At 30.7% G+C, this 15,389-nt stretch overlaps 1 protein-coding gene across 1 annotated transcript; it reads left to right on the top strand.

Annotated features, from left to right (window-relative positions):
- Positions 1 to 8,943: 8,943 nt before the first annotated feature.
- LOC101214571 (patellin-3) lies at positions 8,944 to 13,556 on the top strand. Its single transcript, XM_004146332.3, has 4 exons — positions 8,944 to 10,294; positions 10,382 to 10,506; positions 11,315 to 11,450; positions 13,042 to 13,556. The coding sequence occupies exons 1-4, from the start codon at positions 9,107 to 9,109 to the stop codon at positions 13,297 to 13,299; spliced, it is 1,707 nt and encodes a 568-aa protein (XP_004146380.1). The 5' UTR covers positions 8,944 to 9,106; the 3' UTR covers positions 13,300 to 13,556.
- The last annotated feature ends 1,833 nt before the right edge of the window (positions 13,557 to 15,389 follow it).

Genomic DNA, 15,389 nt, shown 5'->3' with positions numbered 1-15,389 from the left:
AGGTTTCTGTTTATTGGTTGGATCATAAAAATGTTGTTCATTAGAGGAACATTGATATTTAAGGACTAGAGGTAACCTAGGGGTAAAACGGTAATTTGATTCAGCTGGTGTTACAATCACTCATGAAGGACTAACTTATTGTTATTGGTCTATATTCGTAGACATAGAAATATATCTACAGTTAGAAGAGTTCAACTATGAGTCTTTATTGGAGTGCACACAGTTAACGAATATTGATTAATGTGGTTAATGAATTTAGCCAATTAATCTCATATCGTTGTAGCTTCCAATATGTAGGTCCATTAGGTCTCATTCCTAGCTCGTAAAGGGTAAAGAGATTTATATATGTTGCTTGTAATTTAAGATGTTCAAGTTGAATTTGAAAATTAGTATAACGTATGGTGATACATTATAATATAAAGTTTATATTTTAATCAAACTTTATTATAGAAATTTAAATTTGAATATGATTCAAAATTAATTTACGAGAGATAAACGTTTGAATGAGTTCAAATATTAATTTAATGTGAATTAGATTCATATTAAAAGTATTGGTTGTTAGAGAAATTTATATTTGAATATGATTCAAATTTAATTTAAGTTAAATAAAATATATTTAATTTAATTATTAATTGTTGGAGAGTTAATTAATAGTTTAGCTTAAATTGATTTTATTAAATTAATTTAAGACTATAAGATTTCATAGAGATATTCGTTAATATGATTTAAATGAAATATTAATTAAATATAATATAATTAATTATTAATTAGTTTATTTAAAATTTCTATTAATTTAATATTTTTAAATTAATAGAATCACATGGTTCTCTCCTACTCCTTGAAAGAAAGGGAGTTATAAATATGCAAAAGAAAAACAGTTTTTCTTAATTAAGAAATAGTCAATATTTTTGCTCTCTGCAAAAATAGTTTTCTTTTTAAAACTTTTCTCATCCCAATTGATTCCCACAAACCAATCTCATTGGAAGGTCTCCGACGAGTGGTGTCCCTAAATTTAGAGACTTAATAGATTCAAACACGTCAAAATACATAAGTTTTTCTCTCTAATCTATACTTTATTAAAACATGCTTAATAAGAAAATTAGTTTCTTAATTATTTTTTTGCCAATATATTGGTATTTTGGGATTTCCAATTTTAAATTGAGAAATGGTTCTGTAAAATCTTCTGTTGTCTAGGGCTTTTATCCCTTCACTTGGTGATATACACTGGCCAAGAGATGATTATAGCTCAACTAACGCGATAAGCTTTATAAGCTAAGCTTCTTATCAAGAAGTTATCACAGATATAAATTACAGATAACACATTGACGAATGAATAGTAAAGGAATATTGGATTGAAAAGGTATAAACATGCAATGCATTAAAGAATGTAGGTTTTAGGTCACTGTACAATATGAACATATACATTGCAAAGAAGAATAAAAATGGAAAGTAAAAGAAATGAACATTACAAGTTAAGGGAAAGGAAAAAGAATGGAATCTTCTATATTCTGACTCTAAGCTTTCACTCAAAAACTAACCAAACCTTTTTGCCACTCTAGAGGATTTGGACTGATCCATACACATGTCTGACTTTTCTCAAAGTCGGCCACTTTGCTAGGTAGGAAATGAGTTCTTTTATAGACAACTTTTTGTGAATTTTTTTTTATTTTTCTAAGCATGTCAGCACCGATTGCAGCCTTGTCAAGTCACGTCAACTTCAACTACCATTCTTGTCTTCTAGTGAATCTTCCTCGCTCAATGACGTAATTCCTCGCCTAGAAATTGTAATTGTTAGACGGGTTCTTCTCCCGTAGCCTTTTGCACGATTTCCTCTGCAATTCACTAGCTTCTTCCTTTATTCATAATCTTGCGTTAAAACACTAAAAACATGGTGAAACAGTCATGGATACTTATGTAAAGTTTATTTTTCTAATATTTATGAATTTACAATAAAAGTTGCTCGTTTTGACACATTTACTACTTTTTTTAGTTCCATTATTCTACCTAAAAGACTATAATAACTTTTATTTCTACAAGTTATCACCTACTGGTCAAATTGCCTAATGATCAACTCGCCTGGACAAAATGCCTACTACAAAAAAAAAAAGTTAGAATAAAAGGCTGAGTCGTGGATCTCACTTTCTTTAAGACGTTTCGCATATATGCTCTTTTGTGCAAACAAATTTGTATCGCCTTGTTGTCCCCAAGATAAAGGAGTCATGTTTCATCAGTCAGAACTGCACCAAAAATTGATCAAAATATCAACACTCAGTTAGACACTCTTAGGCTTGGTATACTAAAAAAAGATATTTTGATCGAGATAGGGTTTGTGTGTGGAGAGAGATGGGAGAGAACTTTGGAGAGAAAGAAATCGTCTTGTGCTTGTTGTATATTTGAGAGAAGAATGAGGCCCATATATATAGTGAGCGGGGAGAGAGGCTTCAATGGCCATAAAATTAATGACGAAAGAAAATCACTGATTGATTTTTTCATTCAATTTGAAACAGTTTCGATTTTGAAAAAGTTCAAATAAAAAAATAGTTTTGGAAAAAATATATTATATTATTATTTTATTCCTTGACAGCGACAGTACGCAAGTGTGGATATATCGATAAATCTTCTTTTGCCTATCTCCTCTCCCCTTCTAAAACATGGGTACCCCTTTAGGTCCAAACCCATAGATGAAAGTATGGTACTTAAAGAGGCTAGCAATATGGGAATAAAATAGTAATATAAATTTTGGTTACTAAAATTTTTCATTCAACATGAAATAATGTGTTTGAATGTTTTTATTTTATTTTTAGACTTTATTTTAAATTTTTGGAGGAATTTGATTTAGGGATTTTTTTAAAAAAATATAACAAACCGGAAAAATATTTACACTATATAAAACAATTTTGAAAACAGAAAAAGCTCACAGACCCAAAATGGAAAATACAAAAAATGCTCTAGTCAGCACACAATTTTGTAGGAAATGATACACGATCGTGTAGGTAATATCAACACGATCGTGTAGTTTTTTTTAACGATGAAAAAAATGTTTCAAATCTAAATAATTGTGTTAACTATGGTAAGTATCATTTAGATCATACCTACACGATCATATAGTTCTTTTTAAAAGATGAAAAATAGCTTCAAATCTAAACGACCGTGTTGACTAAGTAAGCAATCTTTTAGATCATATCCACTCGATTGTGTAGTTCTTTTTAAATGATGGAAATAGGGCATCAAATCTAAATGATGATGTTGACCTTGCTAAAGGATCGTGTTAACTAGGTAAGTGATCGTTTATCCTTGTGACAAGTATGATAAGTCTCAAAAGATCTTTCCGTTCTTAGTAGTAGTGTTAGAAATGACATGTGAGCCTTGGGCCATAAGCAAAATTGAATTTTCTTGTCCCACATTAATAGTTTTAGAGGGGAGGGAGTATAGATACCAAAAAAATGAAAGGAAAATACAAAGTGTGTTGGTGGTGATAACATAATCTTGTCACTACACGCGCATGCTGCCGCGACAGTTTGTTCAGTCAGACCTATGGGAGCACTTGCACGAATAAGGATGTAATTTTTATTACCTATCAGAATAATTTTCAGATTGATTCCCAATGTCTTTCTTTTGTTTTGTTGCCGCCACATGTCTTACTCTGGCGCAATCACCAGTCATTCTCGTTCTCCCATTTTTCCTTCACAGAACTTTCATTCTTCGTCCCAATGTGCTTCACAGTTTTGCGAGTCACTCTCCTCCATTCTTTTCCTTAGATTTTCAACTGCCAGTTGGAAGTCCTCTACTACAAAATGTAGCATACACCCACCATTTTAATCACTCGCAAATTCACTCCTCTTCGAACTAGCTCGTCCCTCTTCTCTGCATTCTCTCTGCTTTCAAGTTACCCAAGTTTTCTGAGCTTCAAACAATTTTGTTTCTACTCCTTGTTCCGACGAGTGCACTCAGAATAAAAAGTTGTGTTAACCTTGGAGAGCAACCAGTAACATGATTAGCAACACAATCGACCGTAATTCCTTTCAAAGTAGTGATCCGTCACAACACAACAATTCAATATTGTTCGACATTCTCACATGTTTCTCAAGAATTAGTAATAATGGAAAGTGACTTTTTGATAGTTGAAATCAAGTGAATTACACTTTGATTTGTTTTAAGAATTTTTTCTTGATTTATGCTTTGAATTTTCTAAACCATAAACCTTTAAAGTGATATTTAAACGATCTTGATATTCTAGGAGGGGAACTGGAGGAAATAAAGAGAAGAGAAGAAGAAGAAAGAAAGAAAGAAAGAAAAAGAAGATGAATAAAAATAGAAGAAATAAAATATGGAAGAGGAGCTCAAGAAATCTAGAAGAAAAGAATAAATTGCAAAGAAGAAGAAGAAAGTGAAGTGACAAATCGTCCGAAATATCAAAGGCAAATCTAGAATTTAAGAAAATATTTTACCAACTTCATCATCTTTTTTATTTTGCTATACGGACCGTAAATATTTTGATGTTTTGTTATATTTATGAAAATTTAAATGAAGACTTGGATCGTAAGTGGCGAATATATAGAAGGTATTTGATGATTTTTGTTGCATGAATTGACTTCATGGAAGGAAGGGTGATTAGGAAGAGCTTTGTGTGGAGAGAGGAGAGGAGGATAAGGGAATGATACGCCAAATAGTCTCAAACCCAAATAAGTACATATTCCCCATTACTTCCCCTCCATTTTTGTTTTGCCCAACTTCCACTCCTTTAAAATTGTTTTCATCTTTCTTGTTTTGCATTGTATTTTAATATAACAGCCTTTATTAGGACACATAATTTACATCAATTTGTTTTATTCCATGTTCGTTAAGTGTAAATTTATTGTGTCATGGCATTGTATTTTAATATAAAAACTAAACTTCCACCAAACTTGCAACTCAATTTTGGAGGTGATAGTTACAAATTGGTTGCATTGTCATTGCAACTCAATTCAAATACATATGCCCCACCAGAATCCAAACACATTTTTTTTTACAGATCAACTCAAGTGTGTAATTAATTAACTTTAACATAGTTGAACAAACTTGGTGGACCATAAAAACCTGTGAAATTATTTATTCTCCAATCTTTTTAAAACTTTAAATTAAATTAGTTTAACTACTAATAATAACCCAACAAAATATTCAATTGGGTGAAGTATGTTTGAAACCTTAGGGCTAAACATTAGCAACAACCTAAACCCTAAATTATTTGATATTATTGAACTCTACAAGGTGAAAATTTAAGTTTTATGGTTTTTAATACGAATTATTTTAAAAATAGTTATAATAATAGATTTGTATATAGCAAGCTGAAATATTTGAAATAATAAAAGAAATTGCAGAATCATGATTTTATAAGTTAAGTTTAAATATATTTAAATGTAATTTTATAATACAATTTAAAATAGAGAAATAGAAAGTGAGGTGTTATTTTGTGTAAATAGTTTGTTTATTATTATTAATAAATGTTAGTGTGAAAAGATAGGGTTGTGTTGTGGTTATGAAAGTAGAAAGGAGAAAAGGAAAATAATGTGGTGGTTTGATTAATGAGGTGAGTGTGTGTGCGTTAGAGATTGGGTCCATGTCCAGATAGATTTAGAAAAGCAAACAGCAAACGGCGAATAATAAATAAAAAGAAAAAGGAGAATTGGTATTGTAAAGAGGGAATGCCGTGCCGGCAGATTCGGCAAAGATTTCTGCAAAACGGCACCGCACAATTATGATTTTTTCCCTACTAACATTGTGGACTCCTCCATTTGACACCCTACAAAAACAACTTCACTTTTCTTCTTTTCTTTTCTTTTCTTTCTTTTTCTTTTTCTTTCCTTTTCTTTAATAATAATAATAATAATAATAATAATAATACAAAAATAAAATTCTTCATTTACTGGGCCCCACACTTAATATCCACTCAATTATCCAACTAATCCTCTTCTTTTTCTTTTTCTTTCAAAATTTAGATACCAATTTCTATTACTTTATTATTTAGTTTTTTTTATTAAAAAATAGAAATAGTTACAAATTTAGTGTATATAGCAATATTCTAAAAGAATTGCAAATATAGCAAAATTTGTAATGTTGTAAATATTGATCTATCATTAATAGATCATATAAATCTATCAATGATATTCTTAATTATTATTCATAAAATAGTCATTAATTATAATTACTTTAAAAAATAACTAATATGATTTTCATTAAATATTTACTTTAATATTTATAATAAACACTACAATTTATATGGGATAAATCATCAAAATTTAGAAACTAATTCGTTATTTCTATAAAAGTTTAATGAATAAATATAATAATAATTTAGTTTAAACCTTAAACTTAAATTTACACAAACATTAAAAAATTATAGTTGTACCAAAGTTTAGAGTTTGCTTTTTCCAACACGTTCAATGATATATTATGTCAAGTTTGTGTATCAATTATTTTTTGTTATATTTACAAATTTAAAAAAATTGGACGAACCGGTTAAAAATGTTAAAGTTCCTTCCCAAGTATTTTTTAAAAGAAGAAAATTGAAGAATGATTGGAAAATGCAAAATGAATTCCAACGTTGAGGAGAGAGTTTTTGTTTCCCCAAATATTGGCAAATAAAAAAAATATAAAAGCAACGTTGATGAGCGGTTCTTTTTAATATTATATTTAACAATAAAAATGGCATTGATTTTGTTGTGCAAAGCCAGCGAGAATGTAGAATAAAACATTGTTAAGGCATTTTATGTCCATTTTAAATTAATAATTTTGAATTTTCATCTCCATATGCTGTTTAACTATAAATAATATAATGTTTTGATTTCTTTTTATTTCATCCATAAACACTTTTGAAAATTTCTATTTAAACCCTTCAACATAAAGTACAATTGGAGATTATTTTCCATTAAAATGGAGAATGAGTTGATGGACGGACAGCTAAGCTAATTTTTAAAAAATTTAAAGCTATACAACATCAATCATAATTATATTTTATACCTAAATTGTATTACAATTCTCTAGTTTTCCTTTATTTTCTTCATTCCTCCCTCTGTGTCATGATTATTTAGATTATTATTCAATAATATTATATAAAAAAAAAATGAACCCATCAAAATAATATTAATATAAAAACAATAGACGTTTAATAATTCTCTCAAGCTTAAAAATTCAAATTTAATAATTGATTTTGTTTTACTTAAAAACATGAATGGAACAAATTACAAAATTAAAATTTTTGTTTGGTAGCACCTCAAACTGTGTGGTACTTAAGAGATTCCACCTTTGCCTTCAAAAGTAACCCTTCACTATGTTAACTTTCGGCTTTTAAACTTTAAAACTTGTTTGGTATAGTTTTCTTAAAAAGCTATTAGGTATATTTTGATGTTTATTTTTTAATAAAACATTTAAATATTTACTATCCATGTAACAAAAATAAGAAAATCTGACGAAGCCACGTTATTTTTTACTTAAATTTCATATATATTCTTGTTGGTTTTGAATATTGCGAGACGGAGTTATATACTTCTTTACCTTCTTATTCTTCGAAACTGTTTATGTATGAAGCTTTATATTTATCGTTTATAGTTTATAATTTGATCTTTCAAATTTAAAGTTTTTTTTAGTACAATCGTGTATCATGATCTAAAACATCATTTAAATTGTAGTACACGATCGTTTAGAAGAAAATTATATTATGCAATCATTTATGTCTGAAGCTTTCTCACCATCATTTATAGTTTATTATCTGATCGTTTAAATTTGAAGTATTTTTTCTTATCGTCGTTTAAAATGAATTGCATGATCGTGTATCATGATCTAAAATCATCGTTTAGACTTCATGACTATTTAGAAAAAAATTACTCGCACACGTGTGATTGATTAATCACCTATTGAATGAGGTTTTTTGGTATTTCACACTGTGAGCATATTGACTTTTTCATTTTTTAAAATTGTTATATACAGTGTAAATATATTATCGGTTTGTTATATTTTTTAGAAAAATCATTTACTCAATTTTAGTTTATGTTCTTTTAATAAATCTTAAATTGATCACTTTATGTAAAAGTTAAGTTCGACTAACCTAATTTGAGATTTATTGAAACTAAATGAACTAAAGTTAAACAATTGAAAGTAAATTGAGAAGGCATTCTTAATTCTTAAACTTGTACAAATGGTTAGGAGTTTAGTCCCTCAACTTTAGTCGATAACAATCTAATTTCTTTACATTCATATTTGTAATGTAAACAAATTTGATTTTGGGTAATTTATCAATCTACACGTATTAGAAAATTCATTAAATCATTATAAAATGTAAAGTATACATTTGCTAAATTATTACTTGTTAAACTGCATAGACCAAGTTGTTATAATTTTAAAAAATATATAAACTAAGATTTGGTAACTCTTTCTACTTTTGTTTTTAGCTTTTAAAAATTAAACATATTTTTTTCTATTTGTTACAATAATTTGTATTCTTTTTTCATGTCCTCGTCAAATTTCAAAATTTTTTAATTAATTTAATTTTTTAAATCATTAATAAAATACAAAAGATAAAAAAATAAAGTTAAAAATAAAAGGGGTGTTTATGAACTTAATTTCTAAAAACAAAATACTAAAATTGTGATTAAAAAAGAAAAAAAAATAGACGAATTTTGGTTAGGAAACAAAAAGAGCTTAAGCACTTAATAAGAAAAAAGAAAAAAGAAAAAAGAAAATTTAAAAAGTGAAGTATATATAAAAAAAAGAAAGAAAAAGTAGATGAAAATAATAGGGATAGAGCCGTTTAAATAATTCGTGAATGCACTTTTCAATAAACCCCACAAAAGACTTTTGGTCACGCCCCCCACGACCCACACGCCTTTTCTTATTTATATTTTTCTTTTATTAATTTTAGTTTCAAATTCAATGATGAATATTACATATCATTACAAACACCAAACGGTCCGGTTCAAACCCACTCTTTAAAATGGCGTCTCTCAATCCCTCCATCTCCGCCATTATCACCGCCACTCCCATTTCCAGTTCTTCCTTTCCTCTCTCTCTTCTCTAAAATCCCTTTTATTTAACTTTCCCCATTTCTTCCCTTCTTTCTCCATTTCCATCAACCATGACTGACCAAGAAGTCGTTATCACCCATGTTCCCCTCCCCGATAAGCCTACTAACCACCTTCCTCCCCTCCCCGAACCCCCCGTCAAGGACTCTTTCAACCCCGTAGGTCCGGTTGCTGATGCCGCTGAGTCTGAAGTTTTGAAACCCGCTGGCGATGACATTCTATCGGCGGATGTTGATTCCTTCAAGGAGGAGAGCACTAAAGTCGCCGATCTTTCCGATTCCGAGAAGAAAGCTTTGGAGGAGTTTAAGCAACTTATTCAGGAAGCCCTCAACAAACACGAATTCACTTCTCCTCCTCCCCCTCCCTCCACATTGCCGGCTAAAGTTGAAGAGGCTCCAGTTCAGTCTGAGGTTGTTGTGGATAAGACAGATGAACTGATCGATGATGCGACCAAGCGCTCCGATGAAAAAGAAGAGCCACCGAAATCCGAAGATAAAACCGCCGAAACGAATGAAGAAGAAGGAGAGAAGGTAAAAAAATCAAACGAAACGACGGTTCCTGCGGAGGAGAAGGAGGTGGTTGCAGTGAAAACTGAATCTGCTGTGGACGATGACGGAGCAAAAACAGTCGAAGCAATTGAAGAGACTATCGTCGCTGTTGTTGTCTCTGCTGCAACACCAACAGAGGAGGCTGTAAACGAAGCGGCCAACCCTACGCCGGCTGCGGTGGAGCCGGAGGAGGTTTCAATTTGGGGAATACCGTTACTAGCGGACGAGAGAACAGACGTGATTCTGCTGAAATTCCTCCGAGCAAGGGATTTCAAAGTGAAAGAATCATTGACGATGCTGAAGAACACGATCCAATGGAGAAAGGATTTCAAAATCGAAGAACTGTTAGAGGAAGATTTAGGGAGCGATTTGGAGAAAGTAGCGTTTATGCACGGATCAGACAAAGAAGGGCATCCAGTTTGTTACAATGTCTACGGAGAATTTCAGAGCAGAGAGCTTTACCAGAAAACATTTTCCGATGAGGAGAAACGGGAGAAATTTCTCCGGTGGAGGATTCAGTTTCTGGAGAAAAGCATTAGGAAATTGGACTTCAATCCTGGAGGAATCTGCACCATTGTTCAAGTGAACGATCTCAAGAACTCTCCAGGGCTGGGAAAATGGGAACTCAGACAAACAACCAAACATGCTCTTCAGATCTTCCAAGACAATTATCCTGAATTTGTTGCAAAACAGGTCTTTAATCCAACCTTAATGTTTGTTATAATGATTATATATAAACATGATTCATGTGATTATTGAATGATCTTTGAATTTGTGTAGGTGTTTATCAATGTTCCATGGTGGTATTTGGCTGTGAATAGAATGATTAGTCCATTTTTAACTCATAGAACCAAGAGCAAGTTTGTGTTTGCCGGACCTTCTAAATCTGCAGATACCCTTTTGAGGTACATCCTTATTTGGTTTACTAATCTTCTTTGGGTAAAAGTTTAAATCACTCCATAGCTGACTTTTATGTTATAGGTATTGTTTATAAATTCTGTTAATTGTGCAATTTGGGATGAGAGAATCGTGTCGTGGGTGATTTGATACTTGACCAATGTTTTTGTAGGGTAATTTTTAGCAAAATTGAAATAATAGAACAGTAAACTAATATGGGTCTGTTTGAGAGCCTGTTAAATTAAGATTATTTATCGAGTTGAAAGGTAATTAAAGATTATTTGTCAAGATTATTGAGAATTAGGATTTAAATGAAACGTTAGATTGGTATCGTGAAACATTTTGATGGTGGAAAACAAATATAATTGAAAAATGACAGTCCAAAGTCCTCAAATGAAGATTTGAAGGTATGTGATTATTTTAATTCTAATTAACATTAGACTAATTGCAAAAAAAACACTCCTAAATAGGTGGTGGTTGTAATTACACCTAAGGCTTTCATATAGACCCATAAACATTTACTTCTAAAGAAAATTAAAAATTGAATCTGGAAACTTATATAATAAATTCAATAGGGATAATTTAGAATTAAAAAAAAATGAACATGGTTTTGGAGTTAATAGTTAATTTTGAAAGTTTGGTATAATTACAAGTAGCTAAGTGGTTTTTGGAATTTTCACTTAATATTATTTGGATGGTAATAAAAAGTAAATAAATATATTCAATATAGACGTGTTAGGGGTAAATTTGGAAATTTGGAGCTTTAATAAAAGGAAGAAAATGATTTGAAATGTGAAAAATGATTATTTTACACAGGTACATAACAGCGGAAGAGCTGCCAGTGAAGTATGGAGGAATGAGCAAAGATGGAGAATTCGAGGCATGCGATAGCGTCACCGAAATTACAGTTAAACCCTCAGCCAAACACACTGTCGAATACCCTGTCACTCAGGTTCCTATTTCCTCTCCCTTTTGTTTGAGAAAAAAAATCCTATTTTGACATTTAATCTCTGAATCATAACAATTTCAATCCCAAAACTACACAAATATTGCATTTTGAACTTTGTCTAAGAAAAAAAAAATGCATTTTCATTGATAATGTTCTATGATTAGTGATCATTTCAATTGCTAATTTGTGTGTCCTCTAATTTTACAAAGACTATGTTAGGACGGTTAATTTGATCATTGGTCAAACATTTTTGTGCAAAATTTTATTGTTATTGACATTAAGAGTTAAGGAAGAATTCTACTTCGATTTTGTTTGTTTAAATTAGTTGGTGAATGGGAATTAACTAAACTTGAACCAAGGGTCTAAGTTACAACACTCACCTAAGATTAGATAAAATAGATGTTTTGTTTTTCATCTCTTTTATCCTTAAATTTCAAGAAATAGGTAAAGTTATTTTGTTTTTTCTAGAAATGAAAAAGAAAAAAAGAAAAAAAAAGGCCAAAGAAGAAAGTGAAGGGGTGTTTGAAAATATTAGTGTTGAAAGATGTGCATTTTCATTGGATTCTCTGGAGATGACAGATAAAAATGAGGCCCATGATATCTGTCTCTCTGTCTCATGTCTGTCTCAGTCTTCTGTTTCTTTATTTTAAAGAAACTTTGAAATTCTCTGTTCCTCTTTCTCATCTGTTTTTTTGACTTTGTCTCTTTCATATTTCTTGTAATTACAAAACTAATAAAAAACCAAAGTGGGAATATTTGGCCTTTCTCTCCATTTCTATCCTATCCCACTTTGGATCCTTCAATTTTGATATATATATATATTTATTTTACTTCCAAATCTTTCAATTTCTTTTGACTGTTTCCTGGATTTTGGTTTTATTGCCAAATCCCACAACAAAACAAGTTTTTTAAATATCCTCTCTAACTTCCTTGGAAAAGATATAGATGACAAATTAAAAAAAACAAAATCCATACATGTGGAAGTTTTGTGTTGGTGAAGTCTAGTTTGATAATAATTTATTTTTAAAAAATTAAGCTTGTAAACTCAACTTTTACCACTAAATTTCTATGTTGGGGCTATTCACTTTTAAATAATGTTGTTATTTGAATCTAAACCATATTTTGGAAAATGAAAAATTGCAACTTTTAATAACTTGATTTTGTTTTTAAATCCTAACTAGAATTCAAATGTGTATATATGTTTAGGAAAACTGAAAAATCATTAGTAGGAAATTGGGAGAAAACAAGAAGATATTTCTAAAACATAAAACTAAAAAAGAAATTATGCAGTGGGTTTTTTTTTGCTTTTTCTACTAAATTATTTGTTTTGTTATATTCTGTTTACTTGTATTTTTTTATATAAATTTTGTTTGTTTATGAAATTTAGGTAATGGTCCAATTCTTTCATTTAACGGTCGTGAAACAGTGAAAAATAGAGAGGAAATACTGTAATAAATAATTAATTTAATTTAACATCAGGTGAGGTGTAGATTGAAATATTTAATACTTTGAAGGATATATGGTTTATAAAATGGGGAGAGTATGCATATTATATGTGTGCATTTAATTGTAATGTGGAATGTGGAATGTGTAGGGGTGTGCTGTTACATGGGAGGTTCGAGTGGTGGGATGGGATGTGAACTACGGGGCGGAGTTCGTGCCAAGTGGAGAAGGAAGCTACACGGTCATAATAGACAAGGCTAGAAGAGTGGGTTCATCCTCTCAAGATCAACAGCCTGTTATATCTAACACCTTCAAGATCTCTGAGCCTGGCAAGGTGGTGCTGTCCGTAGACAATCCCACCTCTAAGAAGAAGAAACTCCTCTATCGCTTCAAGACCAAATCTCTATGAACAAACCAATCTCAAATTTCTTCTCCATCTCATCAACCTTTTGTTATATATTTCTTCCCCCCCCCCCCCCCCCATAAAAAAACACATTATAATTTTGAACTTCTTTACTTTTCCTTCTTTATTCCTTATTGTGAGATGTTTTTCTCTCTCTCTCTCCATTTTTCTACCTCATGGGTGTAATGTAATCTAATCATGCATTGTGTTTTTCTTTTTGTTGTTTTTATTTATTTAATTTAATTTATTTTTCTTTGACCTTCTCTTTTACATTTTTTTCCTCTAAATTTTGTATTTTGTACTATTTTTGGTCCATAAAAAATATTTTCAGTGTTTTAGTCCATCTTGAGATATATAATAAACTAGTTTTTCATGCTAAAATATGCTATAACAATCTCATGCTTTCCAAGAGTGGAAAAGTATAAGTATGCTGTTCTCATGCTTTCCAAGAGTGGAAAAGTATATAAGTATGCTTTTTCAATCCCAAACTTAGCAAGTTAAAATAACTCTTTCCATACGTGATCTCTACACTTGAATCTAAATAGTAGGTGCCGAGCCTTCCTTTGGAGCCATAAATCAATCCAAGGAAGTTTAAGTTCTCAAACATAAGGGAGAAAGAAGTTAATGGGTAAATAAGCTTTTGCTAAGACATTCTTTAAACTTGAGTATTTTAGAAACTTCAAGTTCTCAAACATAAGAGAGAACGAAGTTAACGGGTAAATAAGCTTTGCTAAGACATTCTTTAAACTTAAGTATTTTAGAAACTTAGCATATCTTATAAATTCATCAGTAAACTCACCAGACATGTTTGTATGCTTTTTCAAATATTTCTAAACTTCAAGCTCGTACTATGATTTCATGTAAATGAAGTTTAGGTGCTATGAGTGGGTGACACTGTCATGTGTCACGAGCATGCTTGTCTAGGGCGTTGTTTGTCTATGGTTGCATGTCCAAACATCGGTGGATTTAGTATAGGTCCAGGGGGGGTTTGAGCCCCCTCAACTTTATTGTTTTTATATACTATGTATAAACAAAATAAATTAATGTTTAATATTTGTAGACAGTTTAGTGGTAGACCCCTCCAACCAGAATTCAAGTCTTATGTAATTTTTTTTCCAAATTTTTATTTTTTCTCTAAGTTACAACTCGAAGCCCCCTTGTCAATAAATTTTCTGGATCTGCCACTGTGTCCAAATATCCTCAAACCACCATATTTTTATGTCTTGTACTTAATTTAGTTTTTTTTTTTTTTTTATGTCACTTACTTTGGATGTGACATTTCTCACTTTTCATATGCAAGTCTGTCAAAGCTAAAAAGTTTAAAATGTATTATAGGGGAGACATATGTTGAATCTCTGATCAAGCCTTGTTGTACTCGTTTCAATTTAAGCTGTCTTAAATGTTTTCTTTAATGATGTTTTTAATGCTTTTCTTTCTCTCACATTTTAAAAAACTAATTTCTCTAAAAAAGTGAAGGGAGACTACATCATGATCTAAACCATCAGTTAGACTGTAGTACATGGTCGTTTAGAAGAAGATTATATTACATGATCGTTTATGTCTAAAGCTTTCTCGCCATCGGTTAGAGTTTATTATTCAATCGTTTAAATTTTGAAGCCTTTTCTCTATTGTTTAAAATTGTTGGAAAACAAACTAGGGCTAAACGCATGATAATTAATATAAATTTTGTTTCTCTAACTTAGATCGTAAACAAACTGTGCATAAACAATTAAATCACGAATAAACCTCTATACGCTGATGTTCCAAATTCGAATTGCCTCTATTCTGATAAGAACGATCCTCCAAATTTGTATCGCCAAAACGTTGCGAAATCACTAGCGTTCTCTGATAGTATCCACGTATGAACTGAGATTTGACTCCTCGAATTTGGGTTTGCTAGAACCTCACAGCGTGAGAATTTCGACTCTCTCTATTCTCTCTATGTGACAAAGAATTTTTTCCTTTTGCTTATGTCTCAAATAAGACGCCAAATGTTTTATTTATAGGTTTCTTGGGGTTTCCTAATAAGCTTAGAATTTCCTAATAAACTTTCAATTCTCCAATTGAGCTTATTAATTACGTTTCCTAATAAGCCT

Source organism: Cucumis sativus, chromosome 4 (genome assembly GCF_000004075.3).
Source record: "Cucumis sativus cultivar 9930 chromosome 4, Cucumber_9930_V3, whole genome shotgun sequence".
Lineage (NCBI taxonomy): Eukaryota > Viridiplantae > Streptophyta > Magnoliopsida > Cucurbitales > Cucurbitaceae > Cucumis > Cucumis sativus.
Note: the sequence above shows the minus strand (reverse complement) of the source record. Positions and strands in the feature narration are given on the sequence as shown.